The sequence below is a fragment of the Phyllostomus discolor genome, chromosome 11 (genome assembly GCF_004126475.2).
Source record: "Phyllostomus discolor isolate MPI-MPIP mPhyDis1 chromosome 11, mPhyDis1.pri.v3, whole genome shotgun sequence".
Classification (NCBI taxonomy): domain Eukaryota; kingdom Metazoa; phylum Chordata; class Mammalia; order Chiroptera; family Phyllostomidae; genus Phyllostomus; species Phyllostomus discolor.
In genome coordinates, this window is record NC_040913.2 from 42,863,780 (window position 1) to 42,876,112 (window position 12,333).

Sequence of the window (12,333 nt, forward strand, 5' to 3'; positions counted from 1 at the left end):
TGTTACAATATTGTAACAGAATTATTTACAATAACCAAAATTCATCATATGAATGGGCAAACAAAAAGTGATATATATAGTACATATATATTATATGTGTGTGTGTGTACATACAGAAAAGTGATATATAGATATATAAAAGTGATATATATATATATATATACACACAGAGATACATAGATATATAGATATACAAAAGAATATTATTCAGCCATCAAAATGAATGAAATTCTGATATATGCTATAACATGGCTAAACATGAAAACAACAAGCTAAGTAAAATAAGCTAAAGACAAAAGGATAAAAAGTATATCATTCTACTTATGTGAGGTACTTAGAATAAACAAATTCACAGGGATAGAAAATAATATCAAGATTACCAGAGTCTGGAGGAAGGGACAAATGGAAAGTTACTGTTTAATGGGTATAGTTTCTATCTGGGATGATAAAAAACGTTCCAGAAACATCCCAGTGGTGGTGGTTATGCAACATTGTGAATGTACTTGATGCAAATAAATTGTATGTGTTAAAATGGTAAATTTTGTTATACATATATATTTTAGGGAATTTTTTATTTTTTTATTGTTGTTCAAGTATAGCTGTCTTCATTTTCCCACCACCACTTCCCCCCTCCCGCACCCACACCCACTTCCCAGCCTCAATCCTAACTCCCTTTGGCTTTGTCCATGGGTCTTTTATACATGTTCCTATATTATGTATATTTTATCACAGTAAAAAATAATCTATTTGGTAAATACGTAATTACTTCCCTCTGCTGCTTAGATTTCCAAATGACAATTAAACGTGCTCTGCATGTGTGCACATGCACATAAAATGAGTTGCCCTTAAAAAACAGGCATGTTGTGCACAGTAGATACCCTAGAATGCACTCTCAAATTTCCATTAATTGTAATTGCAGTCCAACATGATTGCTATTTTAGTTATTTACCTAAATCAAAATTAACAGGTCATAAGGGAAAATATCTATAAATTCTACTGATAGTTTAAACATATGTTTATAGTCCAAGTGCTAAAAATGAACATTGTACCTGATAGAGCATGATAGGCTCTATGTTGTATCCTAAGGTATCTGCAAAGTTCTTAGCGATGACTGTTTTTCCACAACCCTACAAATGGAAACACAATCATTTAATGGATAAGTCAAAACAACCAAGTCAGAAAACTTTACAGTGAGGCTGCTATTCTTACTTTTCCTCCAATTAAACATATGTCCTTAACCATGTGAGACTGCATCATTTCAGCCAGTAGTTGTTTATGGCTTACAGTTTGTATAAAACGTTCTGATGCACAAGGTTGACTGAATGGTCTGGTTCCAGCTGGCACCTGTAATTAGAGAGGTAAACATAACATGCATATGTATTATCAAAATATTAATAAATGAAAGCATATAACTGCCATGTGAAGCCTCTACTAATTTCTTACACAATTCAATTCTATACTGTTTTTTATATTTCAATAGTACAGCAACTATTTTCTCATTCATAGATCTGATGATCATCAAGAAACCTCCAAATCAATCATCCCTCTAAAATTAAAGCCCCATGCTGGCAGACATTTTCATAAGAATCATGTCATTTTCATGCTATTTATAACATAATAATGATGTCACTACTTGAGAATGAAGGTTTTTGTCCAAATTCCATTGTAAGTACAGAATTTAAAAATCAGCCCACTGAGACTCTCCAAAGTCACCAGTTACCTCCTGACTTTTAAAATTCATGTCCACAAATCCTCTCCCACCATTATTTTAAATACCCACTCAGAAGCATCTGTTCTTAAAACCCCTGGCTCCCATCCCTCTTTTATTTCCTATCTCCTCCTTAATCGTCTCCTGGGGAGCCTATCAGAAGAAGATTTCCATGGTCTGCTGAGGACTCTGAGCTTGATCATAGCGTACACAACATGAACCCTAAATAACTGTAATTTGAAAGTGACAAGAGCATATTTGCATTTTAAAAAGATCATCCTGGTTGGTAACAGAGAAGGCTAAGTGGAAGGGACCAGAGGCAATAAAGTTAGAAAGCTATTGCTAAAAGGAAGGAAATAATGAATGCTTGCTCATACTTCATGCATGCTTCATGCATCTAGACATACTGTTTAAACTACCTGAAATATCCTATCATCTTTCCACTCCTGGGCCACTGGAAAACTCTTATGCCATACTTCAAGACTAAACTCCAGTCCCACCTCATCTCTGAAACTTTCTCTACTCCTCCTGACTCCTTGTATTACTTCCTTCTCTATATCCCCATAGTCATTCTAGTGCACTTATTTGACACTATCCTCCACCATCAGCTTGGTGAAGTTGTTCATCTTAAGAAAACAGAAAGGTGAAGCGAAAAATAATCCTATCTAGGAGTCCCAGCTATGACATTTCCTGGCTGGTGACCAAGAGTGAATTGATTACTCTCTTTACATCTGTTTTCTAATCTAGGGAGATAATAAAACTGGCCTCCAGGGTTATTGGAGGATTTAATGCATAACATATGCAAAAAGACAAATACAGTGACTAATACACAGCAGCACTAATAAAACTTAATATAGAGGCTGGCTCATAGTAGACATAATCAATGTTCAGTTTGATGAATGAATAAAATAGTAACATAAATAAGTATTAGTGATACCACATTAAGACACACCAAAGAAGTCAATAAAATTTGGTCTGTCACAACATAAGAAGGCAAGCTTTTTCTTTCCTATATTCATTTACAATTTATTTGTGTCAGGATTTTCCAAGTTGTATTTCCTGAAGACATTTTCCCACCACCTCTTAGGGTTCACAAGGCCCTTAAAGAAAGGACTGGAGGAAAGCAAGGTCGAGTAAGGAGATGGAGCTCTGTGACCAAATAACATTTCCCTCCTCTAAAAGCTGTTCGACTAGAACAGCTCCTCTTTCAATTGTCCCATATAGTTAAGAAAAATTTTATTAAAACACAGTGTCCCCAAAAACGCAGACTACAAACTGCTTTCACTAAACAATACTTAACCTCCTTTTCTCAGAGGTCAACTTTTGTTTTTGATAAAAGACTATCCCTATGTTCCTCCTGAACTCCTCCAGTTTAAAACATACATGACATAGATAAATATAGACACAGATATAGAGATGTGATGCTATAAAGCCAAAGAAAAATCATAAGGGGATCACATACCCAATTTGTGTCATAAAAATGGACAAAACCGGGCACATTTTAGAAAGTATAAACTCAGACTTTTTACCTTAATGGTCACCTCTTTCTCTGCAATCCGGACAGTCACAGAAGCTTGAGAGAAGAGGTTTTCAGTCACCCTCTCCACTCTCACAATCTCTTTAGGAAGCAAAGAGCTTCTTGAATCTTGGAGTTCAAAACGCTGTAAAATTACAAGAAAATCATGTAGTTTACTTTTCATTTTAGTATTAATGTTAGTTATCTGGAAGATTCCATCTTAATTAGAACTAAAACTCACTCTACATTATAAAAGTAAAGGTAAAAAAGTTAATGAGAATTTTTCCTATCTTCATGAATATATTCTATTTACTCCAATTACTAATGGTGATATGAAAATTGTCCTTAAAATTTACTAAACAACAGGAAATGGAATCACTGAATTCCTGACCTGGTAGAAATGTATCAGGTAGACTTTAGCAGTCTACATTTCTTGATAATAAAAAGTCCAGTTTCCTAGAAAGGGATGATGAGACTCTTGAAAACATGCTAAAGTAAAACAAGGCGTTTTATCAGTTGATTTCTGAAATAAACTGAAGTTAATATGTTGCCTGAAATTCACAAAACCAGAACTTCCTGGACACCATTCTGCTGTTTCTGTGTGTGGTTAGCTTAACTGATTACAATAAATTATAACAATCAATCTTCCACAGTATATGGCACAGTGCCTTTTACAGTGTAGGTTCTCAATGTTTGTCAAACTGGATTTAAAAGGCAAATACTATTGGTTCTTTCTCCACGTGGGCTAATTATCAACATTCTAACAATTGGTTACAGTCCCTCATACCAGCTAGTTTTATAAAAAAGTCACAGAGAAAAAAATAAGTATAAAAAATGAGAATACTAATTTAAAATTAATTAAATCCTATGGCATGTTCTGTACTGTATTAAACAGGCAGAAATAACGACCCCCCCCACCAAAACCCAGCCATAAACATTATCACTACAGTGAAAGAGCTGCACCTCAGTGAAGGAATAGATTACCACTTACTCAACAGAATGACACAACGTGAAAAAATAGACCTTTGAAAAGAAAATTATCTTCAACAACATTACAAACAACCCAATTCAAGTCTTCATTTGGTATCATAAATACTTAAGACAATCACTCACTCATTTCCCCAAACTTAAGAAAAATGATCTATTAGTGCTACTGCACAAAGTAAGCTTTACACTTTATAAGTTTTATAACAAGGTCTGTCAGGAAAAGGTGCAACCCCAGTTAATATAAAGACAATGGTTTGTGCAACATCAATGTAACCTGGCAGCCAAGGAGAGTGGGCTGGAATGCACATGCATGAACAATGACAACTTCCCTATACTAGTCAGTATAGGGAAGGGGGTGGTAGATGCCATTGAGTGAGCATGAGTACTGTGTGGCTGTCACATTCAAAATGACTAGGTGAGCAGAACAAAGACTCTACATCAAATTTTGTGTTAAGCTTGAATAATACTCCACAGAAACTATTGGGATGATTCAGAAGGCCGCAGGTATGGTCAACTGGTGATTGGCAGCTTCATCATGACAACACACCTGCTCATGTATCACGCTGCGGTAGAGAGTTTGTAGGTGAAACATCAAATCACCCAGGTGACTCAGTACCCCCTACAGACCAGATTTAGTGTCCTGTGACTTCTCGCTTTTCCAAAAATGAAAATCACCTTTGAAAGGGAAGAAATTATAGACTATTGATGAGATCAGGAAAATACAATGAGGCAGCTCATGGTGACTAGGAGAACTGTGTGAGGTCCCAAGGTGCCTACTTTGAAGAGGACTGAGGCATCATTGTCCTGTGTACAATGTTTCTTATATTTTGTATCTTTTTCAGGAAATGTCACTATTTTTCGTATTACATGGCTGTAAACTTTCTGGACAAACCTTGTATATGCGAATTCCCATAGTATCACATAATTTGGTAGGAACTGCTTCCTACAATGTATTTTGAAGGAGGTTTAATAGGAAAGGAGTAAGACCTTAGCCAAGTGATTAAATTCATCAGACTTTAGAACCTAGAGCCAAGGTATGTTTTTACCGCAGCTATAATAATATCAGTCTAACTTGATATAGGACTGATGTCAGAGCCCTTATATTCCAGACATGAACACTAATGCCTTGAACCACTTGCTATACTGGTTATGCCTTTATCAATAATTCAAGCTAAACTATTTCAGCCAAATAACAGTAGGCTAGAATACACTAAGATAGTCGAAGAGCTCAAGTTGCAAGGTGAATTACCATTGCCAGCATAGGAAATTTAGAGGACTGTTATTCAAAACAGTAACTGAGGAGTAAAATAGGTATGTAATTCTTTTTTTTTAAGATTTTACTTAGTTATTTTTAGAGAGGGAAGGGAGGGAGAAAGAGAGAGAGAAACATCAATGTGCGGTTGCTGGGGGGTCATGTTCTGCAACCCAGGGGTGTACCCTGACTGGGAATTGAACCTGCGACACTTTGGTTCGCAGCCTGCGCTCAATCCACTGAGCTACACCAGCCAGAGCATAAAATAGATATGTAATTCTTATAAGGCTACATGATCACAAGAAATAGAAAACCAAGTTTATTTACTGTATTTTGCCATGTATAATGCACATCCATGTTTTTCACCCTTTCAGGAAAACAAATTTTTTGTTTTAATTTTTTAATTCAGGAGTCCTAAAATGGCGGCTTAGCTGGAGGAATCATGATCCCCTTCCTCTGTGCAGGGGAGAAAAACTCGCGGATCAGCGGAGGAACAGAGCAAGGGGCAGAGGATATCGAAACATTTATGAAAACAGGACATCAAAAGTTATAGCAGACATTGAAAAACCAGACGGTAAGGAGGCTGTTCCAGGACAACAGGGACCCAGGGATCAGTACAGGGACCAGGGAGGTTGTAGCCCCCAGGCCCAGTGCTCCTGGGTCTGCCTCAGGGCACCCAGGAGAGTGGAGTCACTGCTCCCTCCCCAGACAACGGGGGTTGAGCAACACCAGGGAAGACCTTGTTGCTTGAAGGCACAGAGAGGGCAGCTGGACTGGGAGACAGTCTCGCAGGGGCTGCTGGCACCCAAGCATAGGCCAGGGAGGGGTGAGTGCCCCCAGCCGGTGCGACCAGAAGCAGCCTGGACGTGTGCCCACGCCCCCAGCCCGGTGGGAGTGTGGGTCTCTGGAAAGCCCAGACCTCGCAGCCCTGAATAAGGAAAGGGAGCAGGGGTTGGCTGCTTTCTGGAACCTGCGGTGGTGAACTCGGGGAAGCACGTGCCCCTTCCGGATTCCCGACTCGCACACTGTGAACCCAGAAGGGACACCGAGCTTCGGGGGTTCCTGCAACGGGCAATGGGGAAATTGGTGGAAGTGCACGCCCCTTTGCGATCCCTGGAGCTTGCACCACGAACCCAGAAAAGTTGCAGGAGCTCTAAGGGACCCCAGAGCCTGGGAGAGCGCAGCAGTGAGCTCCGGAGACCATGCTTGGGAGTGCCCAGGGTCCTACAGGGGAACGTTGGATTGGATCTGTGGAGAGAGCCCTGCTGGCCCTGGGGACAGTATCCAAGAGACTGGCTGAAGTTTGACTGAGAAGAGTGATACCTTTTCCAAATGCCCCTCAGCCTGCTGAAGCCAACAAGACCAGAAAAACTGGTCTGGCCAGTTAGAAACCAACACTGAGGGGGTTTTTTTGGGTGGGGGGGGGGAATTCCATTTTTTTTTTTTTTTTGGCTGTTGTTGTTTGATTGTTTGATTTTTATCTTGTTTTTAAGTGACTTTTTATTTTTTAACTCTTAGTATTTTTACATCTCTCAGTTCCTTATGTTTCTCTTCCTTTCATCCTAGTATTCTTCCTTCAACTCCAAATATATCTCTCCTGCATTCCATCTTCTGCTTTTTTCCCCCTTTTTTTTTGAGCTTGCAAGTTACTGCAAATTTGTATTATCTTTTTCTCACTTTTCCAACATTTTTTATTTTAATACTATTTTGGTATTCTTTTCCTTTCTATATAATCTTCTTTGCTTGGTTGGTTATACTGTAATTTGATAGGTTCCCCCTGTTATCTCAGTCACAGTATATTGATAATTTACTATCCTTCATTTGTGCTCCATTAGTACACCTCTCGAGGTTCTATACTCCTTATTCTTGTTATCTAGGTCTCATAGATTCTGCCACATGATTGTTGCTTTAGTATTACTGTAAATAGGACCTAGTTCATATAATAGTAAACACTACTCAACACCCCTACCTGGTCTCAGCCCACCTCCCAATTTCCTGAACTATATTATTGTGGGGTTGTCTCTATTCTTTTACACACTACTCCTATTTACTAATCTTTATTCCAACCCGACCTCAGAATCTGACCTCCAACAGCCTCACAGCTTTCTAAACCCAACTAACAATCCTTTCGTCCCCAATAAGAGTCTTAACTTCTTTCCATCCTTTCTAAAACGTGGATAGTGGGGTGGAGGATCACGATTAACATTATAAGTAGCCAAAGGATATCCCATCTCTTCTCTACTGGCTGCTAATGTAAATATCATAGAATACTGTCTTGCTGTCTTAAACCATTTTGCCTTACTCCTCCAACTGATCACAAAAAAGAAGAGGGGGAAGCTGTGAACACCAGGATACACGAAGGAGACTGCACCACTGAATCTCACAGGTATTCTACCACAGAAGGTCACACCATAATCACAGGGAACCAGAACAGATCAATTAAAGAAACAGAGGCTAACGAGAAGAATCCCACAAACAATGAGAAAACAAAGAAACAATCCCCAATTGAAGAGAAAGGAGGAAGCCTGAGAAAAAATGCTAAATGAAATAGAGGCAACTCAACTATCATATAGTGAGTTCAAAACAATGATTATCAGGAAGCTCAATGAACTCACAATGAGCTACGAGAAACTAGAGGGAAACTACATCAATCTCACTGCAAACTATATAAACATGAAAAAAAAATACAAACTCTCAACAAGGGTCAAGAGTAAATGAAGAATGCCATTTCTGAACTGAAGAACACAGTACAAGGAATGAAAAGCAGGATCGATGAAGCAGAAGATTGGATTAGCGAGCTAGAGGACAAGGTAGAAAACAACATCCAGAAAGAGCAAGAAAAGGAAAAGAGGCTCAGAAAGCATGAAGAGGGATTAAGAGAAATGCAAGACAATAGGAAATGTAATAATATCTGTATAATAGGGATACCAGAAGGAGAAGAAGAAGAGCAAGGGATAGAAAACCTAGTTGAACAAGTAATGAAGTAGAACTTCCCTAATTTGATGAGAGAAAAAGTCACACAAATCCAGGAAACACAGAGAGTCCCAATCAAGAGGAACTCAAAGAGGCCCACCTCAAGACACACCATAACTAAAATGGCAAAATTTCAAGACAAAGGGAGAAACTTAAAGGCAGCAAGGGAGAAACAGGAAGTAACATACAAGGGAGCCCCAATAAGACTAGCAGCTGACTTCTCAATGGAAACACTTCAAGCCAGAAGAGAATGGCAAGAAATATTCCAAGTAATGAGAACCAGAGGTCTGCAACCAAAGCTACTTCATCCAGCAAGGTTCTCAATCAAGATAGAAGGCCAAATAAGAAGCTTCCCAGACAAAAGAAGTCTAAAACAATATACCTCGACCAAACCAGCTCTGCAAGGGACTGCTTTAAGGAAAGGAAGGAAAGGAGAGAGAGAGAGAGAGAGAGAAACACACATATATAAAAGGCAATGAATAAGTACTATCAATAATAACTTAAATGTAAATGGATTAAATGCTTCAAGCAAAAGACATAGGGTACCTGAATGGATAAGAAAACATGGCCCACACATATGCTGCCTACAAGAGACCCACCTCAGCATAAAAGACATACACAGGCTGAAAGTGAAGGGCTGGAAACAAATTTTCCAAGCAAATGGACAGGAAAAAAAGCTGGGGTAGCAATACTCATATCAGACAAAATAGACTTCCAAAAAAGGGCCATAAAGAGAGACCCAGAAGGTCACTTCATAATACTCAAGGGAAGAATCCGTCAAGAAGACATAAATATTGTAAATATATATGCACCCAACATAGGAGCACCCAATTACATAAAGAAAATCTTAGAGGACTTCAAGGAAGATATGGACAGCAACACAATTATAGCGAGGGATTTTAACACCCAACTGTCAAAAATGGACAGATCTAAGCAAAATATCAACAAAGATATTGTGGCACTGAACAATACCCTTGATGAAATGGACTTTACTGATATATACAGAGCCCTCCATCCAAAAGAAGCTAAATACACATTCTTTTCAAATGTACACGGAACATTCTCAAAGATAGACCACATGATAGGACACAAAACAAGCCTCAAGAATTTCAATAAAATTGAAATCATACCAAGCATCTTCTTAGATCACAAGGGACTGAAGCTAGAAACCAACCCCAAGGAAAAAAAACAAAAACACTCAAAATCATGGAGATTAAATAGCATGCTATTAAACAATGAATGGGTCAAGAATGAAATTAGGGAAGAAATCAAAAGGTTTCTGGAAACAAATTGAAACAAACTCACAACAACCCAAAAGTTATGGGACACAACCAAGGCAGTCCTGAGAGGGAAGTTCATAGCGATACAGGCCCACCTGAAAAGGTTAGAAACATTCCAAACAAACAACCTAACCCTATGTCTACAAGAACTCGAGGAACAACAACAAAGACATCCCAGAGCAAGCAGAAGGAAGGAAATAACCAAGATCAGAGCAGAATTAAATGACATAGAAACTAAAAGCACAATTCTAAGGATCAACGAATCCAAGAGCTGGTTCTTTGAAAAGATAAACAAAATCGACAAGCCTTTAAGCAGACTCATCAAGAAAAAAAGAGAGAAGACCCAAATAAACACAATCAGAAATGAAAGAGGAGAGATTACAACAGATACCACAGAAATACAAAGGACTGTAAGAAATTACTATGAAGAACTGTATGTGAAGAAATTTGAAAATGAAGGTAAAATGGACAAATTTCTAGAAAAATATAATCTTCCAAAACTCAATGAAAAAGCAGAAAGCCTGAACAGACCAATAACGGCAAAAGAAATTGAAGCAGTAATCAAAAAACTCCCAACACACAAAAGCCCTGGACTGGATGGCCTCACAGGAGAATTCTACAAAGCATTTAAGGAAGAACTAACCCCTATCCTCCACAGACTATTCCAAAAAATCCAAAAAGATGGGAGTCTCCCAAACTCTTTTTATGAGGCCAACATCATCCTAATTCCAAAACCAGACAAAGACACAACAAAGAAAGAAACTTCAGGCCAATATCACTGATGAACAGGGACGCTAAAATCCTCAACAAAATACTGGAAAACAGCATCCAACAATACATTAAAAAGATCATACACCATGACCAAGTGAGATTCATTCCAGGGATGCAAGGATGGTTCAATATTCACAAATCAGTAAATGTAATACATCACATAAACAAAAGCAAAGACAAAAACCACATGATCATATCAATTGATGCAGAAAAAGCATTTGACAAGGTACAGCACCCATTCATGATAAAAACACTCAGCAAAGTGGGAATAGAGGGAGCATTCCTCAACATAATAAAGGCCATATATGAGAGACCTACAGCCAACATCATACTCAATGGGCAAAAATTAAAATCTTTTCCACTAAGATCAGGAACAAGACAAGGCTATCCACTTTCACCACTTCTGTTCAATATAGTACTGGAAGTTTTAGCCACAGCAATCAGACAAGAAAAAGAAATAAAAGGCATCCAAATCAGAAAGGAGGAAACAAAACTGTCACTGTTTGCAGATGACATGATAGTATACATAGAAAATCCTATAGACTCTACCAAAAAACTGCTTGACCTAATAAATGAATTTGGCAAAACAGCGGGATACAAAGTCAATATCCAGAAATCAAAGGCATTTCTGTACACCAACAATGAAACAGCAGAAGCAAAGATGAAGGAAAAAATCCCATTTAAAATAGCAAAAAGAAAAATAAAATACCTAGGAATAAACCTAACCAAAGAGGTAAAAGACCTGTATTCAGAAAACTTACATAACACTCAGGAAAGAAATCAAGGAAGACACAAACAAATGGAAACATATACCATGTTCATGGATTAGAAGAATTAATATCATCAAAATGTCCATACTACCAAAAGCAATTTACACATTCAATGCAACTCCTATTAAAGTACCAATGGCATATTTCACAGACATAGAACAAACACTTCAAAAATTTATACGGAATTATAAACGACCCCGAATAGCTGCTGCAATTTTGAGAAAGAAGAGTAAAGTAGGAGGGATCACAATACCTGACACTAAACTATACTACAAGGCCACTGTAATCAAAACAGCCTAGTACTGGCATAAAAACAGGCACATAGACCAATGGAACAGAACAGAGAGCCCAGAAATAACCCCAAATCTCTATGGTCAATTAATACTTGACAAAGGAGGTAGCAACATAAAATGGAGTAAAAATAGCCTCTTCAACAAATGGTGTTGGGAGAACTGGACAGCCACGTGCAAAAAAATGAAACTTGAGCACCAACTTACACCATATACAAAAATAAATTCCAGGTGGATAAAAGACTTAAATATAAAACGTGACACCATTAAAGTCCTAGAGGAGAACGTAGGTAGGAAAATCTCAGATATTTCATGCAGAAACTTTTTTACTGACATGTCCCCTAGAGCAAGGGACATAAAGGAAAGAATAAACAAATGGGACCTCATCAAAATAGAAAGCTTCTGCACAGCTAAAGTAAACAGTATCAAAATAAAAAGAGAACCAATTGTATGGGAAAACATATTTGCCAATGATACCTCAGACAAGGGTTTAATCTCCAAAATATATAAAGAACTTATAAGACTCTAAGAAGACAAGGAATCCAATTAAAAAGTGGGCAAAGGACCTGAACAGACACTTCCCCAAGGAGGACATACAGAAAATCCAAAGACACATGAAACGATGTTCAATATTGCTAGCTATCAGAGAGATGCAAATTAAAACCACAATGAGATACCACTTCACACCAGACAGAATGGCCATCAGAAACAAAGCAACAAACAACAAGTGTTGGAGAGGTTGTGGAGAAAAGGGATACCTAGTGCACTGCTGGTGGGACTGCAGAC

General features: G+C 38.1%; 1 protein-coding gene across 3 annotated transcripts in view; it reads right to left on the reverse strand.

Moving 5' to 3' along the window:
• Nucleotides 1–12,333, reverse strand: part of VWA8 (von Willebrand factor A domain containing 8) — a 417,525-nt gene that overhangs the window by 326,470 nt on the left and 78,722 nt on the right. For all 3 annotated transcript variants that reach the window (XM_028526305.2, XM_036011319.1, XM_036011320.1), the window contains 3 exons: nt 3,238–3,369; nt 1,210–1,344; nt 1,050–1,127 (listed from right to left, as the gene is read on the reverse strand). In XM_028526305.2, coding sequence (XP_028382106.1) covers nt 1,050–1,127; nt 1,210–1,344; nt 3,238–3,369 — 345 coding nt within the window. The remainder of the gene's footprint in view (nt 1–1,049; nt 1,128–1,209; nt 1,345–3,237; nt 3,370–12,333) is intronic.